The 21,590-nt window shown below is 48.6% G+C and overlaps 2 protein-coding genes across 6 annotated transcripts in view; both read left to right on the top strand.

Moving 5' to 3' along the window:
- Window positions 1-11,429, top strand: part of COPA (coat protein complex I subunit alpha) — a 42,594-nt gene extending 31,165 nt beyond the window's left edge. For all 4 annotated transcript variants that reach the window (XM_077886616.1, XM_077886614.1, XM_077886615.1 and 1 more), the window contains exons 18-33: window positions 1,730-1,892; window positions 1,996-2,142; window positions 3,277-3,466; window positions 3,584-3,679; window positions 4,830-4,918; window positions 5,107-5,230; window positions 6,284-6,373; window positions 6,557-6,666; window positions 7,061-7,138; window positions 7,305-7,373; window positions 7,939-8,075; window positions 8,294-8,480; window positions 8,565-8,675; window positions 8,992-9,153; window positions 9,790-9,984; window positions 10,258-11,429. In XM_077886616.1, the coding sequence (XP_077742742.1) occupies window positions 1,730-1,892; window positions 1,996-2,142; window positions 3,277-3,466; window positions 3,584-3,679; window positions 4,830-4,918; window positions 5,107-5,230; window positions 6,284-6,373; window positions 6,557-6,666; window positions 7,061-7,138; window positions 7,305-7,373; window positions 7,939-8,075; window positions 8,294-8,480; window positions 8,565-8,675; window positions 8,992-9,153; window positions 9,790-9,984; window positions 10,258-10,317 (2,008 nt within the window). In that variant the 3' untranslated portion in view covers window positions 10,318-11,429. The remainder of the gene's footprint in view (window positions 1-1,729; window positions 1,893-1,995; window positions 2,143-3,276; window positions 3,467-3,583; window positions 3,680-4,829; window positions 4,919-5,106; window positions 5,231-6,283; window positions 6,374-6,556; window positions 6,667-7,060; window positions 7,139-7,304; window positions 7,374-7,938; window positions 8,076-8,293; window positions 8,481-8,564; window positions 8,676-8,991; window positions 9,154-9,789; window positions 9,985-10,257) is intronic.
- A 3,071-nt stretch (window positions 11,430-14,500) lies between these two features.
- Window positions 14,501-20,950, top strand: PEX19 (peroxisomal biogenesis factor 19). Of its 2 annotated transcripts, XM_077886819.1 has the most exons (9): window positions 14,501-14,826; window positions 15,470-15,690; window positions 16,106-16,215; window positions 16,640-16,805; window positions 17,476-17,561; window positions 18,256-18,417; window positions 19,216-19,392; window positions 19,625-19,669; window positions 19,843-20,950. In XM_077886819.1, exons 1-9 carry the CDS (start codon window positions 14,516-14,518, stop codon window positions 19,924-19,926), a joined length of 1,362 nt encoding a protein of 453 aa, XP_077742945.1. In that variant the 5' UTR covers window positions 14,501-14,515; the 3' UTR covers window positions 19,927-20,950. The 2 variants fall into 2 exon arrangements, with proteins under 2 accessions (XP_077742945.1, XP_077742946.1); XM_077886820.1 differs by lacking the exon at window positions 15,470-15,690 and having other exon boundaries at window positions 14,676-14,826.
- The last annotated feature ends 640 nt before the right edge of the window (window positions 20,951-21,590 follow it).

Genomic DNA, 21,590 nt, shown 5'->3' with positions numbered 1-21,590 from the left:
AAATTCAACAATATTAAAATAAGAACACCTGTTCATTAAAGGGTATCATAAACAGAATCAAGAGACAAGCTACAGAATGGAAAGAGACATTAAGATTTGCAATGTGTAGCCCTAACAGAGGACACATACTCAAATATATGAAAAGCTCCTAAAATTACCGAGGATAATTCATTTATTTTTTTTAAGATTTTTTATTTATTTATTCATGAGAATACACAGAGAGTACAACTCTCAGTGAGTTTGTAATAAATTTCAATTTAATTCTTCCTGAGATGGGGCGGCCCGGGTGGCTCAGCGGTTTAGCGCTGCCTTCGGCCCAGGGTGTGATCCTGGGGACCTGGGATTGAGTCCCACGTCAGGCTCCCTGCATGGAGCCTGTTTCTCCCTCTGCCTGTTTCTCTGCCTCTCTCTCTCTCTCTCTCCCTCTCTCTCTCTCATGAATAAATTAAATCTTTAAAAAAAATTTTTTTCCTGAAATGTTAGGTAGAATTTGCCTGTGAAGTCATCCAGGCCTGGGGCTTTCTTTTATAGGAAGATTTTTTTTATGATTCAGTTTATCTTGTGTAATAGTTACAGGACTGTATGGGGTTTTCTAATTCTTTTTAGTCAGTTTTGGTAAATTTTACTTTTCTTGGAATTTGATCATTTAAAAAAGTGTATGCCTATCCTCATCCTACAAGAGCCAGAGGAATACCCCGTTTTCCATTCCTATTTTTGCTGTTCTTTTTTCTTAATTAGCCTAATGAGAGGTTTATCAGTTTTATTTAGCTTTTGCCTTTATTGAACTTCTGTGTTGTATTTTTGTTTTCCATTTCTTAAAATTATGATTGGCTTCATTTTTTTTAAGTATATTCTTTGATTTAACTTTTAAAAGAACAAAGTTTTTGAGCCAAGTGCTTATTAATTTTCACTACATTTTAATTTTTGTCTTATATTGATTCTCTAATGTATGTACGTAGAGCTCATTAGTCTTCAGTGTTTCTTTTAGTACAGTGTGTGCACTTAGCATCCTAGATTATCAGTCGTGTATTGTGTTAGCTGTGCCCATAAGTTTGATAAACTTTTTTTTTTTTTAAGATTTTATTTATTTATTCATGAGAGACAGAAAGGCAGAGACACAAGGCAGAGGGAGAAGCAGGCTCCCTGCGGGGAGCCTGATGTGGGACTCAATCCCGGACCCCCTGGGACCGTGCCCCGAGCCGAAGGCAGATGCTCTATCACTGAGCCACCCAGGCGTCCCAGTTTGATAAACTCTTAATTTTTGTTCAATTTAAAATATTTTTGCTTTTTGTTTATTTCTTCATGTGTCAGAAGTTTGCATCTCCTGCTCTTCTACTTTCACTTGTAGCTGCAAGGAAGGATTTAACTGGCCCGGTGACTATATATCAGAAGTTAAGATTTAACTTTAGGGAGAGAAAAAAAAAAAAAAGATTTAGCTTTAGGCCTGATTCCTGTAGCCGTGTCTGTTGGCTTCCAGAATAATAGCTTATGAAGGGAGATCATATAATGTGCCCCATCTCTTCCTACTTCATACAAAAGAATAAGTAAATGTGGCATTTAGTTCTGTTCTTTTTTGACTTGCTTCCCATCTATACCATTGTGCAAATAGCACTTGGCAAAAGAGCAGTGACAAGCTGAAAAGTTGTGTCCTTGGCTTGTTCCAGGTCCTTACAGGTTGTGTTTTCCCCATCACTTGCTGAAACTTGTGCCCTCTAATTCCTGTTTGCAGGGACTATGGAATCATCCGAACCCTGGATTTACCAATCTATGTTACACGGGTGAAGGGCAACAATGTGTATTGCCTGGACCGGGAATGTCGTCCTCGAGTGCTCACCATTGATCCCACTGAGTTCAAGTTCAAGCTGGCCCTGATCAACAGAAAATATGATGAGGTATAAACGAGAGTGCACACTGAGGGGTGTGAGAGAGGGCTGGCACTCCCTTTTTTCCTCTGCATGATCTCTTTTTCTGCCCGACCCCACCCCAAATGTCTAGGTACTGCACATGGTGAGGAATGCCAAACTAGTAGGCCAGTCTATCATTGCTTACCTGCAGAAGAAGGGCTACCCGGAAGTGGCACTGCATTTCGTCAAGGATGAGAAAACTCGCTTTAGTCTGGCACTCGAATGTGGAAATATTGAGGTGAGGGAGACGTGGTCATGAGCCCCATGTCATTGCAGAGAAGGTTGAGAGGGTTATGGTCACATTGTGAGGACATTATTCTAGGCCGCTTCTTCAGCAAGTATGATGCAATTTGAGATTTTTTTAGTTGTTAGGTAGAGCTGTCTTCCTGTTGCTGTTTGCCCATCTCTGCTACTTCCTGTCTCTGCTTCTGCCATAGCATTGCTACTGTCATCATTATCAGTCATTCTGAATTCATTAACTTCTAGAATTGGAGCAACAGAGCATGGAATCTGAAAAATCTCATTATTTCCTTCACCTTTTACTTCCTGATTGGCTGCTTAGATGTAGTAGTACTTATGATATATTGGGACCTGGAGGGGTACTTGGATGGCTCAGTCAGCATCTGACTCGATCTCAGCTTAGTGAGTTCAAGTCCTGTGTTGGGCTCCAGGCTGGATGCGGAGCCTGCCTAACGATAAAATAAAATCTTAAAAAATTGTTGAGGGGCGCCTAGGTGGCTCAGTTGGTTAGGTGTCTGCCTTCGGCTCAGGTCATAAGTTCCAAGGTCCTGGATCAAGCCCCACCTTGAGTTCTTGCTCTGTGGGGAGCCTGCTACTCCCTCACCCTCTGCCTGTTGCACGCAGCTTGCACTCTCTTTCTGCCAAAGAAATAAATAAAATCTTTAAAAAAAGAAAAAAAGTGGGGACCTAGAGTGTACAGGCATTATTTTTAAATGGGAGGAGGGCTTAGGTGAGTTAATTTTCTAGTTCTATTTTCTGTAAAAGTAAACCATCCTTTTTTTTTTTTTTTTTTTTTTAAGGCTCCCATGAAGGGAGCCTGATGCGGGACTCGATCCCAGGACTCCAGGATCATGGCCTGGGCCTAAGGCAGGCGCTAAACCACTGAGCCACCCAGGGATCCCCTAAAAGTAAATTGCTGAGGAGAAGGATAGTGTGATGTGATTCTTTCCATGGAGCCAGAGGGACTCTGTGTGGTGGTAGGAATTTTCAGTAGAATTAAACTGAAAACTGGGAGTGATTACAGCTATAGAGAGCCTGTGGGAAATTTATGTAGAGGCAGATACTTTGTAGTCCCTGGTTTTGAGTCACAGTATCTGCCAACCTGTTAACTCTGACCCTCGGGATTCTTTAGATTGCTCTGGAAGCAGCCAAAGCACTGGATGACAAGAACTGCTGGGAAAAGCTAGGAGAAGTGGCCTTGCTACAGGGGAACCACCAGATTGTAGAAATGTGTTATCAGCGCACCAAGAACTTTGACAAACTTTCTTTCTTGTACCTCATCACTGGCAACCTAGAGAAACTTCGCAAGATGATGAAGATTGGTGAGTCCGCAGCAACTAAGGATGGGAAGAGTGGTCCTTGGGGGAGGGAGGAAGGCAAATAGAGGAACATGAAAACTTAAAAGAGCTAACATGGTATCTCTTCCTGTCTTGATGCAGCTGAGATCCGAAAGGACATGAGTGGCCATTATCAGAACGCCCTCTACCTGGGGGACGTGTCTGAGCGGGTGCGGATCCTGAAGAACTGTGGGCAGAGTAAGTCAGCACGCGGGACTCATCAGCTCTTTTGGGGCTTAGTATTTTCTCTTCGTGGTGAGTTACCAGGTGTAGGGATGAGGTATTTCCCTTTGTTGTGCATTTTTCCAGGAGAGGAAGCATGCTCCCATCCTGCTCGGAGAACATTCTTCAGAGCCAGGTGGGGCTACAGCCAGAGTATTCAGTCTGACCAAGCACTCTTAGGAAAACAGTTAATAGTCATGTAGAGCTAGGAGGTTTTAAAAGGTCCTGAAGCAGAGACATTAGTAAATAGTTGGATGCCATTAAAATTTTATCGTTTTGCTTCAGGTCTGGAGGTTTTACTCATTTACTTATTTATTTGTTTGTATATTGAAGGGATATTTTCAGAGAACCCAGAGTGTACCAAGCACAATACTAGCGTTTAAGATATTCTAGGAAAAAAGAAAGGTGAAAGATGTGATTTGCACGAAGGTGCTAAGCTGTGAAGGGGTCAGACTTGGCGTATGTTGTAAACGTGGAAACAACATGATTTATTGAAGGGTTAGGTGTGTGACGAGAGAAGTCAGGAATGATTCCAAGATTCTTGTCAGCGCTGATGAGTGAGCTTAAGGACAAGCGACTGTATTAGTTCCTTACTGCTGTGTAGCAAATTACCCCAAAGCTGAGTAGTTTAAAACAACAAATGCTGATTATCTCTGTGGCATGGCTTAGCTGGTTGCCTCTGGCTCAGTGTTTCTCAGGAGTCTGTGGTCAGGGTGTTGGCCAGGCTGCAGATATCTCAAGGCTGGAGTGGGGGAGGATCCCCCTCCCACACTCTCCACATGGCTGCAGGCTGGCCTCAGGTCCTTGTGGGCCGTTGGCTGGGAAGTGTCAATTCTCTGCCACGTAGGCGTCTCCTTAGGGCAGTTTACAGCATGGCAGTTGGTTTCTCTCCGAGCCGGCGATGGCATCCGGGTGGAGGCCACGGGCTTTGTATCCTAGCCTTGGAAGTGACAGCCCATCACTTCTGCTGTGTCTTGTTCAGTAGAAGTGCATCACCAAGTCTGTTCCACCCTTAAGGTGTGTGTGTGGTGGGGGGTGGATGGATTTTGCACAGGCTTAAATACCGGGAGGCAGGGATTGCTGGGGGACATCTTGGAGGCTGTCTGCCACAAGTCTCTCTTTGCAGAGTCACTGGCCTATCTCACAGCTGCCACTCACGGCTTAGATGAAGAAGCTGAGAGCCTGAAGGAGACATTTGACCCAGAGAAAGAGACGGTGAGTCTTTATTTACATGAGTGTCTGGTTATAGGAGTAACTCTGAGATCTCAGGACAGTTTAAATCTAGAGACGTTAGTCTCCCACCTGGTTACCAGGAGAGGCAGAGAAATGAGATCAAGGGAGGCTCTGTAACGTTCCCTACATGATTCCTGAGAGCTGTTTGCTTTTAATCTTCTGCCTTTTAGATCCCAGACATTGATCCTAATGCCAAGCTGCTCCAGCCACCTGCACCTATCATGCCATTGGATACCAATTGGCCCTTACTGACTGTATCTAAAGGCTTCTTTGAAGGCTCCATTGCCAGCAAGGGTAAGTGCCCCCTTCCGTAGTGTTTTTGTAGTCATTTGTTTTGTGAAGAGCTGCCTACAGAGTGCCGTCAGCTCCTCTGTCCTTTCTTCTGTGTGAGCATTGTGGAGCACTGAGCCTCCAATCTGAGCTCTGATACCTGCTTTTAAAAATGAAGTAGGAGCATTATGAGATCCTTAAAATTTGGAAAATAGAGAAAAGAATGTTGTGTCTTAGTCCAGGCCTCCAACACCACTCTGAACATTTAGGTGCATCTTCAGGCTTTTCCATGTACATGTGGTCACTCAGTCCCAATCAGTATTTTGTCATTCATGATGTGCAGTCTTAAGGCATCAGGGCAATGACCTCAGGCTCTGGCATGCGGGTGTATGCAGACATGTGCTACCACCTGCCACCACTCCCATCCTTACCTGCTCCTGTTTTCTTGGATATGTCTACTGGCTTGTTTTTCTTGGCTGACAGCCTCGATAGACTCCTGGGCGTCTTGTGCCCAGTCCTGCTTGTTCCTCCATCTCTCACCAACCCTGTGTCCCCATGCCCCGTATGCACTTGTGGTGGTGGTAGCTTAGCAGAGATCTCAGCAGGAAACTTAGTCTAAGAGTTGCTAAGGAAAAAGTGGGTTAAGAGGGGCGCCTCAGTTAAGCGCCTGCCTTTGGCTCAGGTCATGATCCTGGGGTCCTGGGATTGAGCCGTGCATTGGTCTCCCTGCTCAGTTGGGGAGCCTACTTCTCCCTCTCTCTCTGCCCCACCCCCTCGCTCGTATACATGCTCACTTTCTCTTTCAAGTAAATAAATAAAATCTTAAAAAAAAATGGTTTTAGAGGCAGGGTTTGGGAGCAGGAAGGCCAGTTGTTTCCATCTTTTTTCTATTCCCTCTCACTTTGAAACCTACTGCAAGTTAGCATAGCATATATACTACAAAAATAAAAAATAAGAACGTTAAGTGGACAGAGCCTTGGCACCTGCGTTGGTAAGGATGCAGCTTGCCTGTAGAAGCAGCCAGATTTCAGACTTGCTTGGCTATAACCAGCTCCTTTTTGTTCCTTCCCTCCATAGGCAAGGGAGGAGCACTGGCGGCTGACATTGACATTGACACTGTTGGCACCGAGGGTTGGGGAGAGGATGCGGAGCTGCAGCTGGATGAAGGTAAGAGTGTGCTTCTTGGACTCTCCTAGCAGGATGGTGGCCTGGACAGGGGCTGGGTCATGGGGTGAACCCTGGTCCCAGGGTTCCAGACCATGGGACCCACAAAGATCCCAGCATTGTGATTTCTTTGGGCTAAGATTGTATCACTTTGCAAATCCACTTTGAGCCTGGATTTTCTTACAGACGGGTTTGTGGAAGCTACAGAAGGTCTGGGGGACGATGCTCTTGGCAAGGGACAGGAAGAAGGAGGCGGCTGGGATGTCGAAGAGGACCTGGAGCTCCCTCCTGAGCTGGTGCGTGGGGTTCTCACCCTTAGAAGGGTCCCTCTGCTTCTCCCTGTGCAAGCCGGTATCCTTACTGCCCCTCTCCCCCTTCCTGAGGCTCCTGAAAGGGAGGGGGGTCTAGACCCTCCTGATCTGATGCTTGTCTCTCAATTTGAAAGAAAGCAGGAGGTAATTAGGTTGTGCCAACAGCAGCTATGAAAAGGCAGCAGGCTTTGTTGTCTGAATTGGAACTTTTTGGGGTATCATTTTGCTGGTGAAGCTGCTCCTATTTTGAGGGTCTTCTCCCACAACCACCCCCTTCCTCCGCAGTTGAGGCTGGGAACAAGGCAGAGGGCTATGTTTAGATTTATCAGGACAAAGTGCTTGAATGGCTTATAAGATGACTGACCTGTTTTTTGCCTAGGATATACCCCCTGGGGCAGCTGGGGGTGCTGAGGATGGGTTCTTTGTACCCCCCACCAAGGGAACCAGCCCAGCTCAGGTAAGCAGGGAGGCACGGCCTCGTGGGCATGACTGTTTATGAGCTGGCCCTGCCGGGTTAGTGTGTCAAGAGCATCTGTACTCCTCTGCTCTAGAGACAGAGTTGGATAGTTTAGGAGGAGAAAGGGCAAAGTTTCACTTGGCTTGGGTTTTCCGTTTCTTGTTAGATCTGGTGCAATAATTCTCAGCTTCCAGTTGATCACATCCTGGCAGGCTCCTTTGAAACAGCCATGCGGGTAAGTCTTGCAATAACGTTGGCTTTTGTTGAGTGTTCCTCATTCAGATCCCCAGGAAGACGGTTGACTCATCTTCACCAAGTGGAAATTAATATATATCCACAAGGGCAGAGATGTGTCTTTATCGTGGGAACCCTGGTCTTGCCTAAGGAAACTTGCCTCATAAGGCCTTCCCCTTTCATGCTTTCCATTTGGCTTAGTAATCTCTTCAGGTGGGTCTTCGCAACCACCTCCCCCTCATGTGTAGTCTGCTTTCTGGCTCACATCAGCGAAATCAGCACCCTTGAAGGAACAGGTGTGGGTTTTGAACACTAAGCTGTATGTTATGATGGCAGTTAACAGTAGCTACAAATGCAGTAGCCTCGAATGCTTCCTCAGTGTTGGCTGTGTGTCAGGCACTACCCTAACTACTTTATAGGTATTATTAAATAAGGCAGGTCCTATAATTAAGTGTAATTTACTGGTGAGGAAACGAGTACAGAGAAGTTAGGTACCTTGCCTAAAGTCAGCTAGTTTTTCAGTGGTGGGATTGCAATTTTTGTGTTTCTTTCCTCTTGTATTCCAGCTTCTTCACGACCAGGTGGGGGTGACCCAGTTCGGCCCCTACAAGCAACTGTTCCTGCAGACATATGCCCGCGGCCGTACCACCTATCAGGCCCTGCCCTGCCTGCCCTCCATGTATGGCTATCCTCATCGCAATTGGTAAGGCCCTTGCTGCTAGCTGCTGTCTCCAGCTCGGGGAGGTATTTCAGACAGCAGCCTGGGGAACAGTTAAGCCCCAGAACTGAGGTCCCCTAGTAGGAAGAGAACTAGGGCTGGAAGCCCCGTGAGGTTTGGTTTACACATCTGCATCCTGCTCCCCTTTGAGCCGAGTGGGTTTCCCATTGTCCTTTCTTCTTCCTACTTCTCCAAACTCCCAGGAAGGATGCAGGCCTGAAGAATGGTGTGCCGGCTGTGGGCCTGAAGCTTAACGACCTCATTCAGCGGCTGCAGCTCTGCTACCAGCTCACCACAGTCGGCAAGTTTGAGGAGGCTGTGGAAAAGTTCCGTTCCATTCTTCTCAGCGTGCCTCTTCTTGTTGTGGACAACAAACAGGAAATTGCAGAGGTAGGAGGGGCACCGCTTGTCCCAGTCTGGGCACCCTCATATCCTGGCCTCTGCACCGTGACCTTGCTTCGCCCCTCTCTGTAGGCCCAGCAGCTCATCACCATCTGCCGTGAGTACATCGTGGGTTTGTGCATGGAGATAGAAAGGAAGAAGCTGCCCAAGGAGACTCTGGAACAGCAGAAGCGCATCTGTGAGGTACGATCTCTGGGCCTCTGCACCGTACAGAGGCGTCTTCCCCTTCCCCTTCAGTAGATTTGAATTCTTGAATTCTAAACCCAGATTTCAGTGTGGGGAGAACGAGAGATTTGGGCTCACTTCTGTGAGGAGAGGATGTATCTTCTGCGCTTCTTCATTCCCTCAGTCCTCCATACCCAAGGGGCAGAAGCTCCTCTGCTGTATAGTCCTAGTTTTGTTTGCTGTGTATCCTGTTTAATGCACCGGTAGCAGCCTGTAAATGACCTACTTCTGCTGTAGCGTCAGCCTGGCATGTGTCCCTCCTTCTGTCCACCAGATGGCGGCCTATTTCACCCACTCAAACCTGCAGCCTGTGCACATGATCCTGGTGCTGCGTACGGCCCTCAACCTCTTCTTCAAGCTCAAGAACTTTAAGACAGCTGCCACCTTTGCTCGGCGCCTATTGGAACTGGGGCCCAAGCCAGAGGTGGCTCAACAGGTATATGGGAAATCATTCCATAAGCATAAAGGAACCAGATTTGCTCTTATGTGGAGGGGCCAAGGCCATTGCCTCTGAAACAAAGCACTGAATAGCAACATTCCACAAAAGGAACCAACACAATGCCATCTTCTCTTTCCTTAGTGGCACGGGTGCCTCCTTCTGTTCCTGGAAAGTGAACTTCTAACTCATTCAGACACGGTGCAGGTGTAAGAGGGACCTACTACCAGTAGAGTCCACTCTTCCTGTCCCTAAGCTCTGCCACCCAGTACCACCACTGCTACCCACCCCCCGACACGTGCCAGCACTTGTGTTCACTAAAAGCATTCCTCTTGGGTAATGGAAGCCAATCTTAACCCTTAGAGTCCTGACCCTGATATTTCTCAGACTTGGGTGGAGGAATATGGGTCTAGATCTGTGGAACCGCTTTGTTATCGAGAAGGGGAAATCCTGACGTGGCAGGAATGGTGATTGTGACCCCTCACATATGTCCTGTACGAAAGACATATTCTGTATTCACTTGGTGCAGTTGGATCTTGAATCAAAGAAACTACTAAAGCATGGCGCTGAGATCATTTGAGTTGCAGTGTGCAACTTGCAGTCGTCTTAAATAAAATCTTTTTTCCCTTCCTTCAGACCCGCAAAATTCTGTCTGCCTGTGAGAAGAACCCCACGGATGCCTACCAGCTCAATTATGACATGCACAACCCTTTTGACATCTGTGCTGCATCCTACCGGCCCATCTACCGTGGAAAGCCAGTAGAGAAATGTCCGCTCAGCGGGGCCTGCTATTCCCCTGAGTTCAAGGGTCAAATCTGCAAGGTCACTACAGTAAGTACCATCCTCCAAAAGTGCATCCGCGCCATTGAGAGAAGAGGAAAGAGAAAGAGGCATGTTGGTCCTTTTTTTCTCCTGGATTTGCCTCGAGCTCCTTGGGGCAGCAGTATTGAAGAAAGCTTGAGCTACTCCCACTGCTGTTTACTGATGAGTCACAGACATTAACAGCGTACTTTCCTGTGCTCCCTGAGGACCGGAGGGAGTAAGCTTTCTGGGTTTCTCGCCCTCACAGATCCCTAACTTTTCCCTCCGTCTCCTTTTCCGCAGGTGACAGAGATTGGCAGAGACGTCATTGGTTTAAGGATCAGCCCTTTGCAGTTCCGTTGAGGCCCCCTTTGGTGTGTGCAGGTCAATCACCATATTTTCCTCCGGAGAAGCAGCATCTCTGTCCTTCTAGCGCCTTCTTCCTCAATTACCCTTCAAATTATTGACATTTAGATCACCTGCTCTAAGTCCTAGTATCCCTTTCTCGTCTTCTATGACTAATCAAAATGTCTACACTATTTGTCATTGTCTCAAGGTGACTACAGTTATGATCACAGTTGGTCTTGCCTTCCCGGCTTAGATCTTTCAAGGAATAAATGAAGACTCAGTGATGCGCATTTGCTTACTAAATTCCTTCAGCATTTATTCTTTCCCTCCCCATCACCTTTGTATCTTCTTTTGAAAAGAAGCAGGGTGTCATAAATAAATAATATCCCATCTTTTGCTCAGCCACAGCAAACTCTTGCCATCCCCCGTTTATCTTGGACCTTCCAGGCAGGTACCCTCTGTGTGCCCAGAAACTTTAAAATGTGAGAAGAAACTTGTTTTCCAAAAATGCATATCACCTTTTATTGATTTGTTCTCTATACCCATTGTTCTTGTGTTTTGTTTCTCATCCTTAATAAATTTCTTATGAGAATTTTGTGACCCCATTTGTTTCTCAGACACCCTCATGTTCCTATTCCATGTAGCTGCCTCCCCAAAGCAGATAGCTTTTTTTAATTAAAAAAGTAATAAATGCCCATTTTTAAAGCATATATTATTCACATATTAAACTGAGAGTGTAGAAAACAAGTAGCTCCCCTGTTCCATTACTGAGGGCAGCCTTCCCCCTTTTGCTAGTTACAGCCAGTACCTACTGAGCTGTTCTAGATGTTTTACAGGTTATTCATATGTGTATATTAATTAGTAATACAATACGTTGTATTATCTTACAGTGGTTACATTGGCAATACAGTAGTTTGCTTGTGGCTTTAAGACTACAGTTGGGGGATCCCTGGGTGGCTCAGCGGTTTGGCACCTGCCTTTGGCCCAGGGCACGATCCTGGAGACCCGGGATCGAATCCCATGTCGGGCTCCCGGTGCACGGAGCCTGCTTCTCCCTCCTCCTGGGTCTCTGCCTCTTTCTCTCTCTCTCTGTGTCTATCATAAATATAAATAAATAAATAAATAAAATAAGACTACAGTTGGATAGAGTGATATATTGTGCCTGTGATTACAGTTTGTACCTTTTTTCATTTTAAACTCATGTTTTCAATAAAATACATTCATCTAATTCAAAACTCAGTAAAGGTAATAAGTATTGTGACATCCTTCTCCCACTCTTTCCCTCAGCTACCCAGTTCCTGTCGCCTTCCCCCAGGAGCTGCTCTTTGGGCGTCCCTGTACGTACCAGCAGTTTATCTATACACAAGCAGATAGAAATACGTTCTTCACTGCTCCCCTGCTCTACATAATGCAGCACGATACTAAATCATTTTGCACCTTGTTAGTTTTATCATGTACCATATTTAAGATATTTGTATCGTATATTAGCTTCCCTTGCTTTTCTTCTCTGCCTAGTGTACCCTTGTATGATTTACTGTGGTTTATGTAAATTGCCTGCTTTGTTGATGGATATTTGGATTGTTTTCCATCTTTGGCTATTATAAACAGTGCTGCAATGAGTAACTTTAACATACATTGTACAGTTTAGGGAAGTGTGTCTGTAGGACAATCTCCTCGAAATGGAATCCTGCGTCAAAGAACACAGGGCTTGGTGTTTTTTAGCTTTAAAAGTTGCTTGCTGAAACTTAGTATCCCCAAAGTTTGCCTCCTCAAGAACTTGCATACTGCTTTGATGACATTCTCAAGCTGTCAACATTCTTTCTGTAAACAGAGGCAAGTTGGTGATAAATTTTGGCAAAAAAAACCCCACAAAACACTTTTTATAAGTTTAAAAGTTATATTACAAAACTTCATTTAAAGATTTTATTTATTCATGAGAGACACAGAGAGAGAGAGAGAGGCAGAGAGGCAGGCAGAGGGAGAGGCAGGCTCCATGCAGGGAGCCCGATGTGGGACTTTTTTTTTTTTTTTTTTTTAAAGATTTTATTTATTTATTCATAGAGACACAGAGAGAGAATGAGAGGCAGAGACACAGGCAGAGGGAGAAGCAGGCTCCATGCAGAGAGCCTGACGTGGGACTCGATCCACGGTCCTCAGGATCAGGCCCCAGGCTGCAGGCGGCACTAAACCGCTGCGCCACCAAGGCTGCCCTCGATGTGGGACTTGATCCCGGGTCTCCAGGATCACTCCCTGGGCCAGAGGCAGGTGTTAAATCACTGAGCCACCCAGGGATCCCCTCAAAACTAACTCTGATACAAACAAACTTTATTCTGAACTGAGGGATATAACAAAAGGAGGACAATCTGTGCTTCCTGAAGCTCAAGTTGTTGGGGAAACAAAATGGATAAATGTAAAATAACTGTGAATATCAGGCAAGAATTTGCAGTTGGGCAATAAACAATGAGGAGCCAGTTAAGTCCTTAAGTGAGAGGATGGTATAAAGAAAATGCTGTAGGGGTGTCTGGGTGGGTCAGTTGGTTAAGGGTCCAACTCTTGATCTCAGCTCAGGTCTTGATCTCAGGGTTGTGAGTTCAAGCCCTGTGTTGGGCTGCATGCTGGGCATGGAGTCTTACTTTTAAAAAAAAATGCTGTAAAATACTATTTTGCAACAGTATTCAGTATACATTAGAAAGGCAGGTGATGAATAAATGTGGAGATGAGGTTTTAGGAGTATCCCTAGTGAGAGAAAAGCAGAGCAAGTTTAAGAAATGAGGCAAAGGAAGAATCGTGCTTGTTTTCAACTTCATGTTCTCATTTATTTCTGGTACTTTGCTTATTAACATGCTAATGTTACCACATTAATGTGAAACCAATAGAAATACCTGTAACATGATTGATGTAACTATAGTCACATTCGAAAGACACATGTAAGTGGTTTGGAGTTGAAGGAAGGAAGCCTGGGATAGATTCTGCAGGTGTTGGGGAGAAAGGGGTTAATCAGAGGGATCCCTTATGGAAATTTAGAATTGAAAAGAACTTTAACGTTACGTAGTTGCCATCTGAGGTCTTGAGTGGTGAAGGGTTTTGAACAAAAGCAGTTGGTTACAGAATTGGGACTGGGACTTAGCTCAGCTGACTTTGGGTTCAGGATGTTTTGTCCTCAGTCACAGCCCTTGGGGCGGAACAATACAGCGCGTGTTGCACAGGTGTGATTTAGGTAGGAGTCTGGGGGATCCCTGGGGGGCTCAGCGGTTCAGCACCGCCTTAGGCCCAGGGCCTGATCCTGGAGACCCAGAACGAGTCCCAGATCCCACGTCAGGCTCCCTGCAGGGAGCCTGCCTCTCTCTCTCATGAAATAATTAAAAAAAAAAAAGTCTGCGCCCTGTCTGGGAAGCAGAGAGTACCTAAGCTGGTGCTCGACACACATTCCAGCGTGTTCTCGGGAAGCCAAGGACGAAAGCCGCCAAGGGACTTCATTTAGATGTGATTTCCCCATTTTACGCCCCGCAGCACTCGACGGTTCTCCGAAGCCGTGGACCTGGCACCACACCTCCGTGTGCCGGTCCGGGCCGCCTCCAGCCTCATCTCCGAGCAGCGGTCCCCACCCCCCTACGTCCGCGGAGCCCAGCACGGGGTCCCAAAGGCAATGGATGCCCCCAAAGTGCTAACGCAGGCCTCCGTCTGAGGCAGGGGCGCCCTGTGTCGGCAGGGAAGGCAGGTGTCCGCCTGCGTCCACGCGAGCGCCCCAGCATCCCTGGGTTGGGCGCTGGGTTCTGAGCAAAGGAGATGGTTCGGGGGAGGCCGGGGCGCCGCTGCGGGGTCTGCGGGGTCCCCGGCTCGGTCCAGGCGCGCACACTGGCTTTTCCTGCCGGGGCTGCCTCCGCCGGCGCCGGCTTCCCAGTTGCCGGGCCTGGATCGTCCGGTCCCGCCCCGCCCCGCCGCTGGGGAACGGGGGGGGCGGGGGGGGAGGGGGCGCCCCGCCGGGGTCCGGGCAGGTGCAGGGCGGGGTGCAGGGCGCCAGGGCCCCGCAGTGAGCGAGTCCCGGCCCGCGTGGTGGTTGAATTCGGGGCGGGGCGGGGCGGCGGCGGGGAGCCGGGCAGGCCGCGGGGGAAAGCGGCCCGAACGCCGGGTGCCCTGGGCGAGACGAGGAAACGGCTGCTTCCCGGAGAGTGCCAGAGGCGGCGGTAAAGGGAGCCGGGCTGCTAAGTGACCCATGCCGTTAGTTCAACGGTTCCCGGCCAGAAAGGAGGAGAAGGGGGAAAAAAAAAAAAAAAAACCCACACCAAAAACAAAAACACAAGCCCACGAAGCTTCCTGTCCCTTTAAAGATGGCGGCTCCGCACCGGCCCGCTCTGCTATTGGCTGCCCGAGGGGGCGGGGCGGGGCGGGGCGGGGCGAGGGGCGGGCCGAGCGCCGCGGAGCCCCGCCCCCTACGGCAAGCCGGACAGAGCAAGATGGCCGCCGCCGAGGAGGGCTGTGCTGCCGGTGCCGACGCGGACCGGGAACTGGAAGAGCTCCTGGAAAGTAAGAGCTCGTGGGACGAGAGGCCCGACGCGGGCGGTCGTGAGGGCTCCCTCCGGGGCAAAGCGAGCCCCGAGGTCCTGGGGGCGGGGGAGGCTCCCGCAGGGTTGGCGGGGGCGGCGGGTCTCCTTGCGACCCCGGAGCGAGCCCCTGGGCCGCGCGGGCCGCGGTCTCCGTCCTCGGCGGCGGGTCAGACCGGCGGTGCCCGGGCCGCAGGGGGAGCGGCAGCGCGCGGGACGGCCCGACCCCAGCCCGCCTTGGCCTCGCCGCGCAGGTGCCGGGACCGAACTTCCCGCCGGCAGCGGCTTTCGGCGCCTGGGGTCGGCGGCCGCCGCTCACCTGCCCTTCGCCACGTCAGAGCCGCCCCCGCGCCCCCACTCAGGCCGCATGTTCTTTCCTGCCCGCCCCGGCCCTCCCGTCCTCGGGTGGTTGCTTGCCCACAAGGGCCCATGTCGTGCCCGCCACCCCTCCTCCTCCCCTCCTCCCCCAGCCTGGCAGGCGGGATGGCGGTGAGGACTCAGGTGTTCAGGGCAGAGGTGAACACGTTCTGTCTCCTGCCCAGTCACAGAGACGTGGGCAGACAGAAGGACGGTCAGACACGGTGAGGAGCGCCAGGTGGCCCTGTGCATTGGCACATTCTCTGCAGGGGCGAGCCGGCTGCGGGGAACTCCGGGAGCTCCGCCCCCCTCCCCGGCAGGGCTGAGGCAGGGCTGAGTCGGAGGGTAAGAGGAGAGACCTCAGTGCCCTCCGGGGAGTCCGGTGTGCTAGCCCTCAAGTCTGTGCCACACCAGGACCCAGGGGACGCCGGGTGGAACATCATGTGGCTGCCGCTTCCTTGCCAAAAATCATTCTCTGAAGGTCTCCAGAGTGAGTCCAGGGGTTGAGGGACATGTGTGCTCTCTGCCCTTAGACGTTTATATGGGATTTCTGGGAAATCGTTACAGTGTGGCAAGGAGGCCTCTGTGTAGTGGGAGATGCGTTTGCACAACTCTTAATTCTCTCCTCCCGGCTCTGGGAGAGATGCCTCCTCTTCCACCCTAAGGGATTCCTTTTACCGTTGATCACCATAAATTGGGTGGGTAGATGAGGAGGGAGGTGGGGAAGCTGATTGAAGGGTGGGCCAGGAGAGGGAGACTCAAAAAAAAAATTTTTTTTTAGGAAGGTTGGCACATTGATTGTTCTCCTAATGCTTTGCCCAGAACGCGCCCCCCCCCCCCCCGCACCGCAGCCTTGCATCCTCATCCACCCCCCAACACACACACTGTGTCTCTTGTCTCTGAAGGTGCTCTTGATGATTTCGATAAGGCCAAACCCTCCCCAGCACCCCCTCCTACCACCACGGCCCCTGATGCTTCGGGGGCCCAGAAGAGATCGCCAGGAGACACTGCCAAAGTATAAATTCCACCCTTTTAAGGGATGGGAGGGGATGGGCGTGCATCTCTGAGCAGACGTGGGGCAGGCCCCTGTGGGTTGGAGAGGATGGGGGGAGGAGGCCTCAGCCTTAGAGTGCTGAGTGCTCTTGCAGGCCTTAGTCCTGGTAAACAGGGACTTTCCATGATGAAGAGGTGGGTTCTCAAGGCAGTTCTTTGAAAAAAAAAAGAGTAGGTTTACATGATTGTTTTGGGAATGCCATCCTATATATACCCTTTCCTCAGTGGCCAGATGCCTTTTTTACTGTTCTCCTTAAGAGAGGTAGTTAGAATGTCCAGTGGAGGCGGGCAGGAGAGAAGCACTGCATTTCCCAGAGCCACTGCCTGTGGCTTGTGTCAGAGGGGTGCCAAATAAGAGATGCATTTTGGCCACCCCTTCCCTGCAGGATGCCCTCTTCGCCTCCCAGGAGAAGTTTTTCCAGGAACTGTTCGACAGCGAGCTGGCTTCCCAAGCCACTGCAGAGTTCGAGAAGGCAATGAAGGAGTTGGCTGAGGAAGAGCCCCACCTGGTGGAGCAGTTCCAGAAGCTCTCAGAGGCTGCAGGGAGAGTGGGTGAGAAGGCAGCCCAGAGGGCTGGAACTCTGTGAACCAAGTCCTGACATCTGTGTTGCCTGAGAACACTAGGTCTCTTAGTAAAGCTGATAGCACTCATCATATCGCTGCTGTGGGGAGGGGCCGGGAGGTGGGAAGAGGGATGGGAACGTGGTATGATGAAAGGGAGGAGGCTGAAAAGACATTGAAAAGATGACTGAAGACTGACCATTTTAAAGGTCGTAGTGTTGTGGGTGTCATCGTGGAGAATAAACTGACATGCGCAGTTCATGTAGCTTCATGAAAATGACTAGGAATCACAGAAGATTCAAGAGATTGGTGTGCTAGTGATCCACTAGTAAATGTTCTATATCTATATCTACTATATAGAAGATCTCTATATCTTCTATATCTATATATCTATAGATATATCTATATCTACTTGATAACCAAGTCAGTCTGGGTAAGCAGACAGTTAAAATCTAAAATGGCTTTTTATTTTAAGATTATTTATTTATTCATGAGAGAGAGAGAGACAGAGACACAGGCAGAGGGAGAAGCAGGCTCCCTGCAGAGAGCCCGACGTGGGACTCGATCCCAGGACCCCGGGGTCACGCCCTGAACCAAAGGCAGATGCTCAACCGCTGAGCCACCAGGTGTCCCCTAATATGGCTTTCTTGATCTTTCTTAGGCAGTGATGCGACATCCCAACAAGAATTTACGTCTTGCCTGAAGGAGACACTAAGTGGACTTGCCAAAAATGCTACTGATCTTCAGGTGAGGGAAAGGGGTGGGGTCCACGAGGGACCCCTCAGGCATATCAGCAGCAGAGTCTCAAAAGACAGACTTTGTTGGGTAGCATCTAAAGTCTGTTCCTGCCACACTGTTTTGTTGCAAGTGTAAATCGTTTTCTCCCACCTGAAAGGGTGGTAAGCATCTCAAGAAGGCAATATACAGATCTTCCTCAACTTATAATGGGGCTACAGCCTGATAAATCCATCATAGGCTGGAAATAACATAAGTTGAAAATGCATTTAATACACCTACCCTACTGAACGTGACAGCTTAGCCTCGTCTACCTTAAACACTACAGAACACTTACACAAGCCTAGAGTTGGGCAGAATCATCCACCACAAAGCCTATTTTCTAATAAAGTATTGAGTATCTCATGTAATTTATTGAATGCTGTGCTGAATGTGAAAAACAGAACGGTTGTAAGCAGATAGAATGGCTGTTAGTGCATCGGTTGTTGACCCCGGTGATCACGTGGTGGCCTGGGAGTCACAGCTGCTGCCCAGCATCACAGGAGAGTATCATCTGTGTTTCGCTAGCCTGGGAAAGGATCCAAACTCAAAATGTGAAGTACGATTTCTACTAAATGTGCATTCCTTTCACACCATCATGAAGTTAAAAAATGGTCCTAAGTTAGGGACTATCTGTATTTGCTCACCTCTCTCCTGGCCTTTCTAGAACTCAGGCATGTCAGAGGAGGAACTGACCAAGGCCATGGAAGGGCTGGGCATGGACGAAGGGGATGGGGAAGGGAACATTCTCCCCATTATGCAGAGTATCATGCAGAACCTACTGTCCAAGGATGTGCTGTACCCGTCACTGAAGGAGATTACAGAAAAGGTTTGTGGACTTAGATTTCTGCTTTCCCTCTTTGTTTTCCATTGCATCAACCCCTGTGGGCTACTTTGTCTGCTAGAGCATACAGAGCTAGAGTAACTCCAGTGCATGATCCATTCACTCTTGTTTATTTGGAGCAGGAGAGCTGGGAGGAGCTGTGTCTCTGGGAATAAAGGTACCACACCGAAGATGTTTAAGATAGAAAGGGAAGTCCTTCAGCTCTCGTTCCTGTAATCTGGTTTGAGACTGTTGCTGACCAACCCTTTCTTACATAGTTGTAATAACTTCATTTGTTTCTCCAACAAAGTTTCACTGAGGATTTACTGATTTATGCTACAAACAGTTTAAGAGTAGTGTGAAGGATGGCCCCTGCTGTCAAAGAGCTTACGGTTTCACTGAAGAAACAAAATACAGGAATAGTAGCTCTTCAGTGCCACGTGTGGTCAAGTGTGATGTGAACAGTGTGGACCAGGAGACAATAGACCAGGGTCTGGGTGGACCAAATCCAACTCTCAAGCTAAGAATGGTTCTTACACAGTTAAAGGTTGTAAAGTCAGAACAGAAAAAAGAAAGGATATGTGACAGATCACATATGACCTGTAAGGGCTCAAATATTCCTGGTAGCACAGCCAGGTGATGTGGGTGGAGTCAGTGCTGCTTCTCACACTGTACTCGCTTCTTTAGTATTTCCTTCCTCAATATCTTCTTCGTTTCTTCAAGTTATATTGTTTTTTTATATTTAGTTGCCCTTCCCAGGCTATTGTTCATTAATTCTTCCCCACCCATTCTCTCTTTCCTTAGTATCCAGAATGGTTGCAGAGTCACCGGGAATCTCTTCCTCCAGAACAGTTTGAAAAATATCAGGAGCAACATAGCGTCATGGGCAAGATATGTGAACAGTTTGAGGCAGAGACCCCCACAGACAGTGAGGCCACTCAGAAGGCTCGTTTTGAGTTAGTGCTGGATCTTATGCAGCAGGTAAGGCCTCCCCTTGCCGTCTGCCTCCTGGTGCTGTGTGTTTGGGTGTTCAGTGGAGGAGGTATCAGGGAGGCATGCCGCACTGCCACACCTGGGTGGAGGAGGGTGCCCAAGCGAGGTCACATAGCCTGGTCCTCAGAAGAAAGGTGAGAGACTATGGCTCAAATTCTTAATTGGTGTGCTGTATTGTCTTCCAGGATTTTCTCTTTCTCAAATTCCTCTTATTTTCCAGCTACAGGATTTGGGCCATCCTCCAAAAGAGCTGGCTGGGGAGATGGTGAGTATATGTTTCCCTAGATTTGAATCTGAGTCCAAGTTTCTGGAATTCTGTAATTGTTAATGATTGCATGTGAGGTGATCACCATGGCTACAGGGGAGGTACCGTCAGAAGCTCTCATTTGAAGTAAGAACAGTAATCTCAGTCCCCCCCCCCCCCCGTCTCTTCTCCAGCCTCCTGGCCTCAACTTTGACCTGGACGCCCTCAATCTGTCAGGCCCACCAGGTGCCAATGGCGAACAGTGTCTGATCATGTGAAACACAACACGTGTTTTGTCCCTGATTCCCAGCCCTGGGGAACGTCTGGAGTCAGCAGGACCACTGGGACCTGAGGCTGGAGTGTCATCTGCGAGAGCAGTCTGCCCTCTGCCCTCTGTCATCCCAGCTGAGATCGTGCCATACCAGCTGAGGCTTTTACTCTCTCTTTCTAGTAATAAGGCCTATTGTGCAGGCCATTTCTGTGAGCCCCATCCATGTGGTTTCTGCTGCTAGCAAAGGCCCAGCTACCTACCAGATGAAGGAAGGCACCCCTTGTGGGGCATGCACTTTCTTCCCTCCCAAATAATGTTATATATGGCCACACAAATGTTCACTTTTGCATCCAGGGTCTTCGTGCCTTGTCTCTACTCCCTCTTGGACCTGGGGAGCAGAGACAGAGTCCTGGGACTCTGTATTTCTCTAGTTCTTTGGGGCAGGGCCTTTGGGAATGAATGGGGAGAAACTTCACCTGGGCTGGGGCTCTAGGTCTGTCACCATTCCCTCTTGCCTTCGGACAGACCGTTGTGAACTCTGTGAAGGAAACAGAGGTGGGGGCTTTTGCATCTCATCACAGTAGGACTGAAAGAGAAGCCCTGGGATTCTCCTCTCTCTGGGTGCTGAGCCTTCAGCTCCTTGTTCCAGCCCGAGAACTCAAGGTGCTACCTTGGTTCTTTGTACAATGCTGTGTGATCTGGGTGAAACCAGCCCTTGACCTTCCTGCGCCCCTGCCTCCTCATCTTCTCTCTTTTTAAATACCTGTTTATTCCAACTCTTCTCTGAACCCAAGCTGTGACAAAGAAGGGCCATCCACCACTCTCATTGGCCCCTCTCCCTGGAAAACATATAATTACAGTGTTAGGTCTAGGAAATGAATGACTGTTCTTCCCCAGATCCAGGTATGTTCTGGCTTATTTGAGACCTCTGATTTCTTTGAATCCTGTCCCTTGATTAAGCAAGTGACTTGGGAACGGGAGTGGGGTGCAGCCTGGGTCCTTTTTCTTGACTAATAAATATTCTGATTGAAGAGTGTGGCCTGTTTTTCATTCAGGTCTTTCTCTGATCTTCCTCACCTTCTGTAAGCTGCCATGTGAGGAATGTTTGCCTGCTAGTTCTGGCTTTTACCACCACCCCCCTTCCTCAGCTCAGTCTGCACCTCAGTTGGCAATGGAGACTGAGTCACCATCTTGCCTCATTCCCTCTGGGTGTTTCAATCTGGGAAGCCCTGGGAAGCCCTTCAATTGGTACCATACCCTAACGTTTGGTATTCTTATTGTTAGTAATATATCGTTAACATGGTATTTTTTTTTTATTACTTCTTTTTTTTTTTTTTGAGTTGACCTTGCCCTTTTCTTGGGGAGCCAGTCCATGGACCTTGGCTGCCACGTGTCAGTGGATACTCTGGTCAGACCAGCTGGCATCCCGTTTCTGCACTTGGAAGATAATGCACAGAGCAAGTGTACATTCAGCCCGAGACACTTTGTGCTCCTGACATGCCACTTACCTCAGATTAAGCTTTTCACCCCTTAAAATGATCCTGCATGTTCCAGGGTATTGGCAAGGAAGGAAATACTGTGAGGGCCTCAAGCTGTTTGGGAAAGTCCTGCTACTGTACCTTTTTTTTTTTTTTTTTTAAGATTTTTTTTTTTTTTTTTTTTTATTCATGA

The sequence above is a fragment of the Canis aureus genome, chromosome 38 (genome assembly GCF_053574225.1).
Source record: "Canis aureus isolate CA01 chromosome 38, VMU_Caureus_v.1.0, whole genome shotgun sequence".
In the NCBI taxonomy this organism is placed as follows: Eukaryota; Metazoa; Chordata; class Mammalia; order Carnivora; family Canidae; genus Canis; species Canis aureus.
The sequence above is the reverse complement of the archived record's forward strand: the minus strand, read 5'-3'. Positions and strand labels throughout refer to the sequence as shown.